Source organism: Ixodes scapularis, unplaced genomic scaffold (genome assembly GCF_016920785.2).
Source record: "Ixodes scapularis isolate PalLabHiFi unplaced genomic scaffold, ASM1692078v2 PGA_scaffold10__122_contigs__length_95168666, whole genome shotgun sequence".
In the NCBI taxonomy this organism is placed as follows: Eukaryota; Metazoa; Arthropoda; class Arachnida; order Ixodida; family Ixodidae; genus Ixodes; species Ixodes scapularis.
The window spans coordinates 73,313,890-73,329,723 of record NW_024609836.1 but is presented as its reverse complement, the minus strand read 5'-3'; the positions used below and the strand labels follow the sequence as shown (position 1 = coordinate 73,329,723).

At 46.1% G+C, this 15,834-nt stretch overlaps 2 protein-coding genes across 2 annotated transcripts; one reads left to right on the top strand and one right to left on the bottom strand.

The window, feature by feature from the left end:
• The first annotated feature begins 4,574 nt into the window (after nt 1-4,574).
• LOC120840933 (protein ALP1-like) lies at nt 4,575-9,455 on the top strand. Its single transcript, XM_040211727.3, has 7 exons — nt 4,575-4,883; nt 4,969-5,094; nt 5,615-5,774; nt 6,401-6,564; nt 7,546-7,754; nt 8,452-8,932; nt 9,325-9,455. The coding sequence occupies exons 1-7, from the start codon at nt 4,666-4,668 to the stop codon at nt 9,422-9,424; spliced, it is 1,458 nt and encodes a 485-aa protein (XP_040067661.2). The 5' UTR covers nt 4,575-4,665; the 3' UTR covers nt 9,425-9,455.
• A 10-nt stretch (nt 9,456-9,465) lies between these two features.
• On the bottom strand, nt 9,466-14,782 carry LOC115325466. The gene is made up of 10 exons (XM_042288598.1): nt 14,668-14,782; nt 12,576-12,752; nt 11,974-12,145; nt 11,861-11,896; nt 11,710-11,748; nt 10,210-10,251; nt 10,102-10,134; nt 9,978-10,022; nt 9,774-9,821; nt 9,466-9,715 (listed from the first exon to the last, which is right to left on the bottom strand). Exons 1-10 carry the CDS (start codon nt 14,780-14,782, stop codon nt 9,466-9,468), a joined length of 957 nt encoding a protein of 318 aa, XP_042144532.1.
• Between the last annotated feature and the right edge of the window lie 1,052 nt (nt 14,783-15,834).

Genomic DNA, 15,834 nt, shown 5'->3' with positions numbered 1-15,834 from the left:
CTTCAAAAGTTATTCGCTACTTTTTAAGGTAGTTAGTAATTTACTGAATTACTTTCTATTTGAGTAATTTCTACACCACTCAGATTACTTTTGAGGCGAATACTCAGTAACTTTACATAATTACTTTGCAGAGGAACTTGTACATTTCTCATCTGAGGGACCTGCCATATAAATCTATTTATTCACGAAACTATTGCGCAATTTTCAGAACGACCTTAGCAAGGTTATAGGAAAATACAATGGGTCCCAGCAGTATAGTCATCTCGAATTTCTTTTTGTCCTGTCATAAGCCCTTCAATGCGAAAGAATTCGAAAGAATTACGTAGGCAATTGCAACATTCGGAATCTCCAAGGGCTCGACGGAATATTCCATCTGTAATCATTGTTCAAACCCTACGAGAAATTGAAATCGAAATAACAACAGCGAACGTCACAAACTATGGTATTAAAGCGCAGCTGTTTTCTTGATCAATATGTAAACTGTAAACAATACACGGTGGACAAGAATCAAACAAAACGTTAAAAAAATAAAATAAGTAAAACAAATTTATGAAGGTAAGATGCTTCGCGGTGCCTGTTGAAACATGCACCGCAAAGCCTGTCACAGGTTGGCACATTTCTGTCACTCCGGCCCATGGCCATTTTTGGGTCGGTTGTACGAAAATGTATTAGGAATTTTCCCTTCAAAACTACCGTCCACCTTTGTGCCTTCCACTAGTCTCTTCCTGACCACCCCGTTTCATTTTTGCGTACTTTAATAATAATTAAATTGTGAAGAACGGAAATGCGGACGCCCCTTTTATGGCGACCACGTTAGCGCCAATTTGGCCATATATCTCGCTTTGTAACTTTAAAGCCACACAAATATCGCATTACGTTTTTGCAGACTCTGTTAGTACATATCATAAACGTTAATTGCGGAGAGTTTAAAGAATATTAAACTTAGAATTTTTTTAGATTATTTTCGAAATAATGCTTATCTAGTTAAATGCCCCCCCCCCCCCCCCCCCCCCCCGGTGTGAGCAATTGTTGTAAATTTCTCCCACTTACCAGGACAACAATATTTGATGATAACATCAACTATATACAGAGCAACACACTGGCAAAGTTTGAAGACCATAGCTTTTAATTATACGGATAAATAATTCTTTAATCCAGAGAGTTATTGCGCAATGTGCCGTGTTTGCGATTTTGTTTCTTAAAATAACAACCCTAATACTCGGTGATAAATACTTTCTCTCAACCCTTCCTCTTCCTAATTTGGCAGTAAATATGTCTAGACCTGAAGCCAGACAAGTTGTTTGGGGAAGCCTCCCAAAATGCCAACGCCACGCGATACGCAAAACGCTCACGAGTGACTGAGAGAGTGCTCAAAAATTTGTTTCGTAAATATTTTTTTTTCTAAAGCAAGGATTTGTTTTATTCTTCAAGGCATGGAGCCAGAAGAGTGTTTTTTTTTTCATCAAAATTAAAAATGGTCACCGGTCATGGCTGTTGGATCTTATATGATTACACCCTACAGAGATAAATGAAAAAGGCATGCCTGCCACGTGTCAATTTCCCTGGTAAATTTAGAGGACAAATTTAATTTGTGTGGAAGTCATGTTACATCAATCCAACTGACGTCATTTCCCTCTGAAATTTAGATGGTAAATAAATTGGTGTGGAGATCATGTGACATCGTCGTGGCGTCATTTTTCCCGCTAAATTTAGCGGGAACGCTAAATTGGTGTTGAAATAATCTGACGTCAATTTTTTGTGATAAATTTAGCGGGGAAGCTGAATTTCTGTATAGACCAAGCGACATCATGTGACGTTATTTTCCCGCTAAATTTAGCGGGGAAACTGAATTGGTGTTGAAATCATGCGACGTCCATTTTTCCACTACATCTAGAGGGGAGACTCAATCTGGGTATAGGTCATGTGACGTCATTTTCCCAGCTAAATATAGCGGGGAAACTGAATAGGACGAGGTCACGCGACGTACGAATGTTCCGCTAAAGCTAGCGGGAAAACACAATGTGTATATAGGTCACGTGACACCAAGTCATATGACGGCTTTTCTTCGCTAAATTTAGCGGGGAAAAAACGGCCAGAGACATACCTCAAAGTAAACTGAAGATCCCAAGAAAGCTAATCGCTTTGAAACCAAATTCAATCATGGCAATGATTTTTTTCTTTCACTTTAGATTTTGTGTTGCCTGAAGCTGTACTTATTTAATGACATCTATACTCGTTTTCAGCTCAAGAGCCGTAGTAAAACAAGTCCGGCTCCGCTAAAACCAATGCTAATTTTCCCCTTTATGCGGATAATTAAGATATATGTAGGTGAATTTTAGATCAGATGTACGTTATCTTATCAAGACGTTCATGTTCCAAACGTCAAAGGCATCCCTTTGTTCCTCCGACAACCAAATCTCGTAAGAACTACTTCGCGCCGGGTAGGAACAATCCGCAAATATTGATGCTTTCCTTGAGGTGAAAACGAGTATAAAGCAAAAATACCTTTGCCTCCCCTCACCTTCCAAACGTTATCATTGCTTGCGCCAACTCAGCCATTGGATCTAAGCCTGACTTCGAGAGTCCTTCGACCCGTTTATTGCAAATGAGGCCCAGCCAAACACTGACGCTGCACTCGTGTCCAATTTCTCCCCACGCTTGATATGTCTTTGATGTTTATTTTCAGTAAAATCTGCGTGATCTTCCCAAGATGGAAGATGATCCGGTAATTTTGGAAGGTGTTCTGTAGATGTTTATTATAGTTTCACGATCCCTCATCCTTGCCACGTTTGCTGAAGTCTATCCCCGTGCACGACCGTGGGAGTCACGACCTCTTCATCTGACGTGTCAAGCCGGGCGTATTCCTTCAGTTTGTCCGGGATGCACAACTTGGATAGGCCCATGATAATTCTTCTAGCTGGATTGTTTAAGACTTCGATGTTCTGCCATCGAGCCATTGTGATCCGGTAATGCCCAGCTTCGTAGCAGATGCACGATACGGCCTGGGCGTTGACCATTGTTCTGCTGATTACTTCTGTTGCTCCGCTCCTGCAATGTTCGTGTGTATCTTGAAGACAAAAGCCTGCCATTCCCGTTCCTTAAATTGTGATCCCCATGATTTTCCATGACGGAGAAATTGAATACTTTTGTCTGCTAGATAGAGGTTCAGTTGTTACGCAATCTTGGCGAGACGTTGTCTTTTAGGTGTAATTATGGTGAAGTTGGTTTTATAAAGAGATGCTTGCATCTTTACTCTCCTTAGGTGGGCTTCGATTATGTCTAGGCCTGCTTGGAGTGTCTTGCTGCCTTGCAATACTGTCGATTTTTTTTCCATATTGAAACGTGGTGCATGGCTGCAATTATGAGATTAAAGAGTGTCAGTTATAGGACGGTGCCTTCTCGGACGCCCACACGGTTCACTTTTGGTTTGCTGCCGTGCGAGGCGCAGCGTACTGAAAACGTTCTTCCTTCCAAAATTATTTTGAAAGTTCAGAGGCCTTCTCCTAATACCGAGTCTCTGAGCTTTGATAATGATTGAGAAGAGGGGGACTGCGTGAAGCGCTTTCTTGACGTCAATTAACCATTGTTTTGATAATCACTCCGTCGAAGTTGATGTTCTGGATTACTATCTGCCAAACTGAGGGCGATGCTTTCTTGCACTCCGATGCAGGGTCGAAATCCTCTCTGGGCAGGATGAAAGGCTTTGGGAAATCCCAGATGCCATGTGGCTCTTGCTACAACACTCTTTAAAAAATATGTAGTGATGAGCTAGTAACTGCACCAGTTACTACATTTTTCTGATCGTTAATCAAATCAGTTTATTTTCTCCATTCAGAAAAAAAAGGGGGGGGGGGGGTGGCCGAAGTAAAAAGCTGATAAATCAGCTCGACATGGTCCTTAGCCAACCTAAAGAGGCAGTGCCGGCAATACAAAAATATACGCTAATAAGTTAAGAAGCAAAATAGTAATTGAAAATACAAAAGGGCGTGTCAGGAGCAATCGGTAGAAATATTAACCAACATTGAGAAACTGACCACAACACTGGAACACGAGAACAGCCTCACGACACAACTTACTAGCTTTCACTAACAATTTACTACTTCAAGGGCGCGATAGCTTGTATAACGTTAGTAAATGCAGCATTAGTAGATTTTTATTAGTGTTACTATCTTTTTACAAGCTATTTACAACCCCCATTGCGCAGAAAAGATGGCGGCGTCTGCTGCATACCCGATGGCCGCGTTAGCGACGAACTTACTGTTTAGTAACGCAGGGGCAGGTATCCACACACGATGATAGCATCAAATATTGTAGGAGGAGGTATGTTCAAGCGTTCAAGCTGACTTTATAACGATTGCAGCCTCCGTTCCAGCAAGTAGACGAGTAGAGATCCCGCGATCTCTACCCCTCCACCCCCGTGGGAAGACAAGGCACACTCTTATGGCCCGTTCACACTGGCGGTTGAGCAGCGTTTGCGAAGCGTTTGCGGATGCGGTTCGAAAGCGGCCCTGTTCACACTCGAAGGACGCGGTGGGCGGTTTCTCGGCGAACACGCATCCTTTCGGGGGGTTTACGAGACTTGCGAGTGGCAACCCTGTTTCACAATCCAGAATCCACTTGTGTTCCCAATTCAAATCCAAGAAGAAGCCTCCCGCAAAAACAAGCATGGAACACCTCGCGAGCGGCAGTGATGAGGACCTCAGCGACGAAGAGGCTGCTGGTGTAGCTCTAGTTGCAGTTGTTTTGGCGTCTCAGGGCAGGGATAAGCGCAAACGTCCCAGAAGATGGTGGGTCCGCCCTTGCTTCCATGAAAGAGACGAGAAGGGACAGGGAACGAGCCTCGTTCCCCTGTTGCGTTCACGGGACGTGGAGTACTACCGCGAGTAAGTGATGTATCTATGTTCACATTACGTGTTCATAAAAAGAAAGCGTAGCAGATCGAGAATAAGTGTAACATTATTCCATCAGTTTCCTCAGGATGCCTCCCAGCGCGTTTGACACGATCCTGGACCTGGTCCGCGACCGGATCAAGAAAGAGGACCCGAACCTCCGGAAGGCCATTCCTCCTGACGTGCGCCTCGCACTAACGATAAGGTAATTGCGAGAGAAATAGAGAGAATGATATTGATTGCCCGATGGTAGGAAATCTAGGTAATAACTCCAACAATAATCGCACGCGCGTAAGTCAGTACGGATTTTTGACGCAACAATTTAACATCCAAGAAATTATACTATAAAACTGAGCTGTTGACGCAAAAGTTCGACGTCCAAAAAACTAAGCTGTTGACACAAATGTTCGAAATTCAAAAATATCGCAAAACCAAGCGATAATGATACCATCAACTGTGCTTAAAATTGTGTACCAAATAGTGAGAGTCACGTAGAGGGTTTTGAAGAAACAATTTATAACAGCTCGTTCGGCTGCAGGCTTGACGCAGTTATCCAATTTTCTGAACAGCTATGAGATATTTGAATTCGGAAGAAGTTAAAAGTGCACTAGTGACAGAAGTGTCCCTCAGTGACTGAATTCTTGTCATACAATCAGTAATGCCAACCATATGATATGTAAAGTTCTTGAACCATTGCTTTCAACATTTCTCTGTTTTCTGACAAGATTTCTTGGTGCTGGGGAGACACTACGGAGCTCATCCTTCAACTTCCTGATCGGAAGGTCGACCTGCTGTGGAATTGTCTCCGAGGTGTGTACCGCCCTGTGGGAGGTGCTTGGGCCTCTTTACGTAGCCTGTCCGGAACAGCCAGAGGAGTGGAAAAAGGTATGCAATTTTTTACTCTAGCCTACTAAATGCCCCAAAATTATGCACTTGTAAGTAGCTTTACTCAATGTCTCTTTCGTACACGTGAGTACTTTGCAAAATTTTGTGCATTACGAAGGCAGTAAAATTAATTTTGTCATGCTAGAACAGCTGAAAATTTAGACCTTTATGTTCTGAAAAAATTTCCTAATTTCCTCAAAAGCTATGGAACAGTTCAACATAGTTCCCTGTAATTACAGAAAAGTGTGAGCTAATGTTCTGCCCCGGTCGCTACTATCACATTAAAAAAGTGGGCAAAGCTAATAAGATGATGGGTAAAAACATGATGGTAGGAATTAGAGGAGGCGGCATAGCAGCTCAAGCCGACTAAATGGGCAGCCTTGGAGTGAAGTCGGAAGTAGAGGTTGCAGTTCATGGACACACACATAAAAGTGTGTGTCCATGAACTGCCATCATGTTAACACCAGAAATCAAAGGCTATAATTGCCAATGATTTCTGGTGACATTGCATTGAAAAATGACGAACACGAAAATTGGGCAAAATTCTTGTAAGTATTCTAGTATGCTTCAACTCTCATGGGCTTTTGAGGAAACTAAGACACTACTGGGGATCTATTTTGCCACAGGTCGCTGCTGATTTTGAAGACAGATGGAATGTCCCAAACTGCATAGGAGCAATTGACGGCAAGCACGTTATCATTGAGTGCCCAAAGCTGTCTGGCAGCCTTAACCACAACTATAAAGGCTCCTTCAGCAAGTCACTGCTGGCCATTAGCGATGCAAGATACAGGCAAGTTTTGAGTCTTCTATTGCTAAAGCAGGTGATTTAAAGACAAATTGCCCAGTGAAGGGTACACAAGCAGCTTCAAGTGAAAGGTGGGAAGACTTACGTCAAAAAGGACACTTTGCGTGTACGGCTGTTTTCATCTGTTATTGGTAATACTTGACCTCCTTTGATGTTTGCTGAAACCATTCCCCATTATGGTGCAATTACAGCATACACACATACACATCTCTGTGCGTAAAACTTTATGCAGTCATGTTTATGAATGTAGGGTATGTTACCATGAAGTACAACTGTTGAACACTTGTTGATTCCTGCTGATATTTTTCAAAACTGCTTTTAACATAAACATAATGTACTGAGGCTAGCTCGTAGCACTTCTTGTGATGCACCGCTTAGTAACGGAAGTGCATCACACAAAGATCCTATTATAAAAAGAACGCGTGGAAGTGCTCGGTCTCAAACCTCCATTCCGGCGGCATTGAAGCCAGTGTTGAAAGCTCCGTGGTGACAGTGCACATGAAGGAAGTGTGGCTGTGTAGAATATCTGTACAATACTTGTTCACAAATTGTGGTAGTGTGTTGAGGGGGCGAGGGGAGAGGACAATCACATGCTTGGAAGGAAACTCGGGAGACGCAAAGTACTATGGTCAGAGCTGGTGTGTGCGACAGCGAGACGCTAGCTTCGGCTTGCACCCCCACTCGAGGTTTAGCGAATTTCGACAGCCACCCAAGCTTTACAAGGCGCTTAAGGGAAATTTTAGTGAAGGCGCGACGGAAACTAGGCTCTGTAGCCCATGCTGCACACATTATGCCGCCAAGAGCATTGATACTACTTCGTCTAGAGTTTTGCTCACCTGAGTGGAGTTCCCACCAGGAATCCCTTCAACAAGCCCTGAAGGGTGTGCAGCACAGGGGTGCTCATACACTATACAGGCAGCTGCCTCAAATAATACATTCTGTGTTAATAGTACCTTTTAATTTCAGGTTTCTCTATGTTGAAATAGGACACCATGGCAGTGAGAGCGACGGGGGAATTTTCGCCCGCAGCCAGCTTCAGCGGCGCATTAATTGTGGGGAGCAGGGGCTGCCTCCTCCAGCGGCAGTTGGAGAGGAAGGGGACCTGCCATACTTCTTGCTTGGGGATGAGGCCTTTCCCCTAAAACCCTACCTCATGAGGCCATACCCGAGGAAAAGTAAGTAATGTGTTGCTTTGTTTCATGTCTAACTTGGTCTATGTCTTGCAAGGATTCGAAATGCATAACGGATGAAGACACATTTAATTGCGGATCAACATAAATTGTTTGAGAACCTGCTAACCCCTGAACGTAACCTAAATTTGTAAAAAAAAAATGTTGAACACTCATGCTGCTGAGAGTTGATGCTAACGACAGCTGATTTCGGTCGCCATTATAGCCAGCTCATTAATAACCTCATGAGGTTTGTTGGCTCATATCATATGCTACACCTTCCCCCAAGGATTATAACGGCAGCGGTATATCAGATGTAGGCATGGTAGGGATCAATTGAACTTGTTTCGGCCATGAGTGCATAGCACTCTTCTTTATGTCGGTGAAGCGATGGACAGATGTCAACTAAATTATTACTGTTGACTGATGTCTGTAATGTTACTGGGCACTATTTGCTAGCATGACCCAAAAGCTCCAGAAATGTACGCCCGTTTGTTTCTTCTGACCGAGACCAGGTTATAAGAGCACCCCGTCATACACATCAAACGTTTCCTTTGTGTTGTTCTCGTGATTCTTGTCTGCCTGACAGGTAAGACTTGTGGAAGTGAGGCTTGTGGACGTTATTTGTGGTCTGTAAAGGGTGACACCACAGAGACTTATAATTAATAGGCAATAGGTTAAGAAATTGGTTATTATTTTGCAGGCCTCATCCCAACAGCTGAGGAAAGACAGCAGTCTGCAGCTCGCCCTTCGACCAGCGCTCCCCAAGCTGGTGACCCAGTAGACGAGCAACTGCCGGACGACGACGCTGGAGACCTATCCGACAATGATGAAGCCAACAGAAAGGAGCTGCGGCGTCGGCGCAAGATTTTTAACTATCGCCTCAGTCGTGGCCGGAGAGTAGTAGAGAACGCCTTCGGCATCCTTGCCCAAAAATGGCGCATCTTGAGAAGACCCTTCCGAGCCAACGAAGAAAATACAGACAAGATTGTTGCGGGATGCGTTGTGCTCCACAACTTCTTTTTAAAGGATTCGGAGGTATCAGCCACATCGTACTGCCCTCCCGGCACAGCTGACCATGAAGACTGGGAAGGACGGAGCGTCAGTGGCAGTTGGAGGGGCGATACTGACAATGAGAATGCCACACTTCAAGCCCTCCCCAGAACTGGCTACAATTCAACCAGGCATGTTCCATTTTCCTCACTGTGTTGCTTTATCCGTGCTAAAGTCAATCTCGGGCTAGTATACGCAGCAAATGTAGGACTTGAGACTCTGTCGACAATTCCCACAAGAAGTACCATCTCTAATAATTAAAAGTGTGCAAATAGTGTTTTTTGTAACCGAATCGAATAGTGATGAAACCGAACCAAATCGAGAAGTTTTATAATTGCAAGTCTATGACATTCTAAACATTAGCTCAAAGCCCCACTTCCAGTGCAAACTTTTTTATCTTTGATAGCAAAAGCACGCACGCACAGCTAAATCGCAACGGAAGCCACAGAGTGTGTGCTGGAGGCGATGCTTCTACTGCACTCTTAACCTTGCATTGTCTACGGTGTGGCTGTTCTATTTACAGGGAAGCCTACAGGGTGCGGGCAAAGCTCACCCACCACTTCGTGAACGGAGGAGCAGTCCCCTGGCAGGACACCATGGTCATGGGACCTAGTGGGAACTAATGAAAAGAACTGCTGTTACAAGTGATTTATTTGTTCTTTGTTCAGGACTCCGCCTCTTGCCTACAGATGGCTTCCATTTGCGCTGCAAAAACAACATTTTCTATTTGGTGCATTGCCTGCAACTGGCTCCGCTCATCGAGGGTTCTCAGTCGACCAGCGATTGACATGCTAAAATGGTGAACAGCGTCCTGGCAGTTCTCGGCCCTCCTGGTACGCCTCTCCTGAATGCTCTGCAGTAGGCCAACACAGGCACCGATGGCGTCCTGTGTACCAGAGCCGCTCTCTTCTGGCCTGGTATAACAAATTTGTGTGAAACAAGCTCAGAATAAGTACTTTATAGATTGCTTACCTTGACTTGCTGGCAGGTGATTGACGTGCCCGCTGTTGTTCATTTTGCCTGCATTTGTACATACAGGTTTTATTTTCTGCATGTCTTTAGGGCATCAGTGTAGCGTGGTCACGTGTGACATTCATTGTAAATTTAAATGATATCCTTGAGGATGAATGCTAATTTTTTATATCAACAATCAAACTGTGATAGAGGAAACCTTACATTGGGCTGCCGCCTGTCACGCCCGATGCTCTCCGTTCTTCGGGCCTGCAAAGAAGGGGATTTTGATGAAGCTATGTTTTAATATGTGGGGCTTTAATAAAAAAAAGTGTCATCATGAACTCACGGCTCGCACTGGTCGTCATTTTGCTCATCAGCCCTGTAGATAAAGCAAGAATTGCGTCCACCTAAATATATCAATCTTCAACACAATACTGGAACAACCGATACCAACCTTCTTTCCTCCAGGTGACCACTGCCATCGCTGGTGCTGCTGGTGGTACTACTGGTGGTACCGCCCTAGTGAAAAATACACCAGCTCGAGGGCTGGTGTGACTTGATGTTACACGAGGCTTTTCCACAGATGTGATTTGGGACGTTTTCTGGTGTGACACCAGAAACCTGGTGTTCTGTTGTGACATCAGAAATCTGATGTGTGGGTATGACACCAGAAATCTGGTGTTCTGATGTTACACCAGAAATCTGGTGTTCTGGCCGGACATCAGGTTTTGTTGTAATATGATACCAGACCACCTGTTGACTGGGTGTTGCTTTACTCACAAAAAAAGCGTACAATGAGAAGTTTGACAACAACGCTGCTGCCATAAATACTTTATTCAAAAAAGCAAAAAAAATTCACAACAGTAAAGCTTCTAAAGCTTTACTGTTGTAGGGAGTTGGCCGTGATCAACTGGAGTTTGTCCGGAGCCACTGCCCTGCGTCGAAGAACCGGACGCCCTGTCGTTCCGAAATTCTTGGCCTTTCAGCTTGCGGTTGATTCGTGTCTTAGTTACGCTGATACGTTCCGCGTACCCCTCCGCACCAGAAATTTCCTCTTCTAAGGCATCATATTCGACAGATAGCTCGATTTCCTTGTCCAGCTCTTTCAGGGAAGCCTCCCTAAGTAGAAGAATATCAAATGTTTCTTCGAGCTCACCGATGTCGGTTGGATCCGTGGCCAGCAGACGCCAGTCTCGTTGATGATCTTTGTTGTGGCGGCTCGCAGGGTAATCCTCTTTCGCTTCAGGCGGTCGACGCCCTCCTCGCTCGTAGTAGGCATTTCGGCCCCAAAAACTGTAATAATTACTAGCTTCCTTTGTTGCTTTGCTACCAAACCAAGCTCGTCGGAAGTAAGGAAAGCGCACCAACACATCTTTTCGGCTTCGACTCACAAAGAAGACTTCTTTACTTTCTCAAACTTAAACAAGAATACCGGCGGAAAGGGAAAGAGAAACCCTCGAAGAGGCGAGCGGGCGAGCGCCCCAAGCTGCTCAAGGCCGCCCGGGAAAGTGCTCGGGACGAGGGGGACACTTCTTGAGCACAAAGGAATTCGCCGCGGGGTCTCCGGCGACCACCAAGAAGGGGGAAACGAGGCACCCCGTCGGGGGACGGAGTGGAGCCGCACACAAACTAATAGAAAACACGCGCGCGGACCGGGGGGAGAAGTCAACGAAAACACAACTCTGGTGTCACATCAAACTGCGTGGTGTGCACACCAGGCTGCCTGGTCGGCGCATGAGTCCTTGTGATGTGACACCAGACTCCCTTGGTGTACCCATCAGGCTGATGTGCGGGTACACCAGCATTTCTGGTGGGCACGCCAGGCTGGTGTGCTCGATACATCAGCATCGCTGGTGGGCACACCAGATATTCTGGTGTCACATCAGGATTCTTTGATGTCACACCAGGAATGCCTGGTGTATTTTTCATTAGGGCGCTGGTGGTACCGCTGGTGCCACTGCTGGTGCCACTGGTGCCACTGCTGGTGCCACTGCTGGTGCCACTGTTGTTTAAGTATCGTCATGGTGAATTGATGTGACAGCAAACAAATGTAGAAAGAACAAGTTACGTATATTTTTAACATTGTTTAATCAACTAAAACCTACCTCATCTCACCATAAAAATCCAAGTTTGTGTGGAGGCTGAAATGACATGCGGGTGATTTAGTGCCTTTGTGTCACAAAGTTCCACATATTTTTAAAGAGGTACGAGTACATACCTTGGAGTGGGCGACACTGGTTCCATTATTTCCATCATTTGGATGTAGTGGGGCAAAGTTATTTTGATAACTTCCCCTGCCCCAGCACCACTCTTCATGCTGTCAGATATTTTATTTTTTTGCTTTTGATATGAGTCCTTGGCATTCTTAAATTTGTTCGCCAAGACACTTCCTGAAAAAAAATGAAACCGTGATGCACTAACTTTTGACACCAAAACACATCTATGCATTGTAAGAATTGCGGCTCAAACACTGACGCTGCTTACAAAGTGCTGAATGATGGTTACTGAAGCGCTGGTCTATGAATATGCTCGTTCGGAGGAGGTGCCATCTATACTCCGTTCGCGTGCCCCGAGGTTTCAACAGCGCTACCGTTGCACGAGCGCTCGTGCACCGGGGACTCCTTCCAAAGTCGCGTGCGCGTTACCAACAGATGCTCGCTTGCGCGATAGCCCTCGGTCAGCTGAGTCTTGGCATAGCACATCACACCGAAATTGGTAGTTTTCCTAACTCGCAGCTGAAGAGTGTTTGAGCGCTTTGGAGGACACTAGAATCCGAGCCAAATAAGAATATTCGTTCCCGATAACAAAAAAAGTACATGCCTTCGACACCGCCGAGATCCACGCCGAGGTTGCCCCAAAGCTCGTCCTTGTAAGCGTTGTCTTTGTACTTCGGATGTCGTTTGTCATAAAGGCAGGGGTACTGCTTTACAAGGTCCAATAGGACCTCCGTCTTCACCGCATGTTTTTTTCTTTTTCGCCGACTCCGCTGCACCGGTGCTTCGAACGGTCGCCATCTTGGGACTGTGCAGTCTGCTAGCGTGACGTCAACCAAACGTCACGGCAGCATCGAGTTCCTATTGGCCCACTTTCGGGAACCGCTCCGCGGTCGCCGAAAGCGGTTCTGAAAATTCGGTCTCGGACCGATCCTGAAAACGCGCCCCAACCGCGCCGCCCCAGCCGCTTTTGCGGCTGGAAATGACCCGAACCGCCTCGCGTTTGCAGATCCGCCTCCAGTGTGAACCGGCCATTATGGCGAATTCCACTGGGCGTTTTGGAGCGCTCCGGGATCAGTTGACCAGATCCGGACTGGAGCACGTGCACGATCCGAACGTGGTCGTGCCGCCTACGGATCCCCTGTGGAACATGACCACTGCTCCGGGATCGGCGGATGCCTTCCCGTCATTCAATTGCCCGGGAATCCTCTTTCCGCGGCCCCCGTGGTCATTTCGAAGACGTTTTTGCAATCGCGGCGCTAACACGTATTCGACGCACGAGCGGCAGGAATGGATCAGGCGCTTCTAGCAAAGATTGCCGGAATGCCCGTAGCGCGGCAAAACGAACCGGCTGTCGAGCCAAGGGGTAAGCAAGCGGCCATTACGAATTCTTCTGAATTCGAGACAATCTAGGAGCCCAGCCCTCGACGTGCTTCTTCTTCTTCTTCTGAGGCGAGATGGGCGAGATCAGGCGAGATGCCCCGCGAGAAAGGAAGTCACGTGTGTGCGCCGAGGGCTGGCCCGGCTGGCTTCCGGTTGAATCCGCCGAAATTGTGGGAGCGACTTTTCTCGGATCCAGATCGAGATCTGGAGCGGGAGCTAATCCAAAACGGACAAGTGAAACACGTCGGTCTCGATCCCGATCGCCCAGTGAAATAGGCTCGCTCCAGAAAAGTTGATCCCGGCGCGCTCCAAAACGACCAGTGAAAATCGCCATTAGAAATGGGGGGTGTACAGGGGTACACCCGTTGGCACATATGTTGCATATCAAAACACCATTTCGTCGTACTGTCCGCTGACGTCGAGCTGGCAATACCCACTTCTACGAGCGGCTTGATAGCTGTCGGATATAACGCACTAAATAGCTAAGGTGCGTATTAGAGACAACAACAAAAAAAAATTCAATAAGGTTTTGGAGCAGGGCCAAAATAACCTTTATTGTCTTACTGTAGCCTTTAATGAGTACAATAGCTATTTTAATAAGTTGTATCTCTCGACTATTAAACCGCTCGTAAAAGTTGGTATCGCCAGCTCGACGTCGGTGGACAGAACGCCGAAACGTAGTTTTGAGGTGTTACGTATGGGACAAGGAGTGTACCCTGTCCACTCCCAATTTCTGAGAGCACACTGGTGGACCATCTCAGTTTCAAACAGAACGTGGACAAAGACCAGAAGGCCAGAAAGTACAACCCAGCCAAAAAAAAAAAAAACACGCGGAATCCGTGCAGGACGCCCATCCCGGCTCCGAAACAGCACACGTCTGCAACACAGCTTTCAGAGAAGAGGGAGGAGTCACAGCCATTGCATCGCGTTGTCTTAACACACAATCCAAGGCAAACTTTGCGTTTTACAAGAAACACTAAGAAGTAGAGCTAACAGCCTTATTATTCGGAGTCCCTGACCCCACAGGCTTCCAAGCCTGTGGGGTCAGGGACTCCGTGTACAGGTGTAGACGGTACACCTTTACACGAGCTGGAAAGAGGCCTGCCACTTGCCGGAAGCGAGAAGGTTAAATAAAAAAGTTAAAGAAAAGACTTTTAAATCTAGAGGGGTTAAAATCACCATCTCCTGGGTCCCGGCCGAGCCGGAAAAGAGGGGAACGAGAGAGCACACGAAGCCGCGCGGGATCTCATTTCTTCTCCCTACCCCTCCGCAATAGGCCAAAGAGCGATTCTCGACAGCCCTCCGCCCGCACTTACTTAAGAGTACTCTGAAGATGAAGAAAAGACCGACCGGGACGAGGAAACGACCCTTGCCCACCTTGACCGATGAAGGGTCCTGCGTAATATATGCTACCTGAAGACGATGACCCATTGCCAAACGGGTATGGTTGGTGGGCTACAGTGCGTCTTCGGAGAGTCCGAAGCGGAACTGCCGTTTCCCCGGCAGTCCGAGCTAAGCTCGACAGACGTGTGCTCAAGACAGATTAAGAAAAAGAACACACCGACGACGGATCTTGCAGACGATGCGCAACTGGACAACAAGCCACAGGTGCCCATCTCTCATAGGACTGTGGGGAGCTCAGCCGGGCGCAGGAAAAAGCAAGGGGAAAACTGCAACCCAAGCTGCGCTCGGGAATCCTTCGAGACTGGATACACCCGAGGGGAGCACCGCAGCACTGCAAATTCATATTGGACACGCTGCTTGACTTCGTCGCGACAGCAAACATCCAGAACTCCATCTGCTTGCAGACATTTCTGGTACCCCCCCTCCTTATCCACGCACCATTCCCACACACCCTTCTCTCTGCGATGTGAGTGGACAATTGGTTAGACGGAGTCGTACGCGCTTTACGTTTTTCTTCTTTAATGACACATGTCCGTTCAATCGTTTTCCTCGCGAGAGGAACTGTGATTCACTGCAAGAACGAGGAAGAAGCGCGAGGAATTATTTAAAAATCCTCTGCGTCAGTGACACACCGTCCCTTTTCCTAATCTTCTCAACCTCGAATTTCAGCGCCACCTTTCAAAAGATGACGCAACTGCACGTCGTCTGCTACAACATAAGTCTTTTTTGATATTTAGGACAATTAGTACCCTTTAAAAATTACATTCATTGCAAACGATTTTAATAAAAACGAGAAAATTTGTAATTAAAGAGTCGTTTTTGAAATAGCTGTCCTTTTATCTGAAATATAATTCTTGCGTACAGAGTCGAACTTAAAAATAGTCCCATGATTTAAACTCATTCTGAACAAATCTGAATATGTATTCAATCAAACCCAGTCCTACAAATAACCAGCCTATTTCATCTAGCATAATTAAAAAAAAAAAAAATCGATCAGATGTAGATTGCCCTCAAATGTCGTTGCAGCGCTATGAACAAACTGAGTTATGACACTTCAAAGTCGTATGAAAGAGGCACTT

Coding starts and splice junctions, on each gene's coding strand:
- LOC120840933 (XM_040211727.3), top strand. CDS start 4,666: ATGGAACACCTCGCGAGCGGCAGTGATGAGGACCTCAGCGACGAAGAG. Junction 5,775..6,400: donor AGCCAGAGGAGTGGAAAAAG/GTATGCAATTTT, acceptor ATTTTGCCACAG/GTCGCTGCTGATTTTGAAGA. Junction 6,565..7,545: donor ATTAGCGATGCAAGATACAG/GCAAGTTTTGAG, acceptor TTTTAATTTCAG/GTTTCTCTATGTTGAAATAG.
- LOC115325466 (XM_042288598.1), bottom strand. CDS start 14,782: ATGGGTCATCGTCTTCAGGTAGCATATATTACGCAGGACCCTTCATCG. Junction 11,897..11,973: donor CCAGTGTCGCCCACTCCAAG/GTATGTACTCGT, acceptor ATGTCATTTCAG/CCTCCACACAAACTTGGATT. Junction 9,716..9,773: donor TCACCTGCCAGCAAGTCAAG/GTAAGCAATCTA, acceptor TTGTTATACCAG/GCCAGAAGAGAGCGGCTCTG.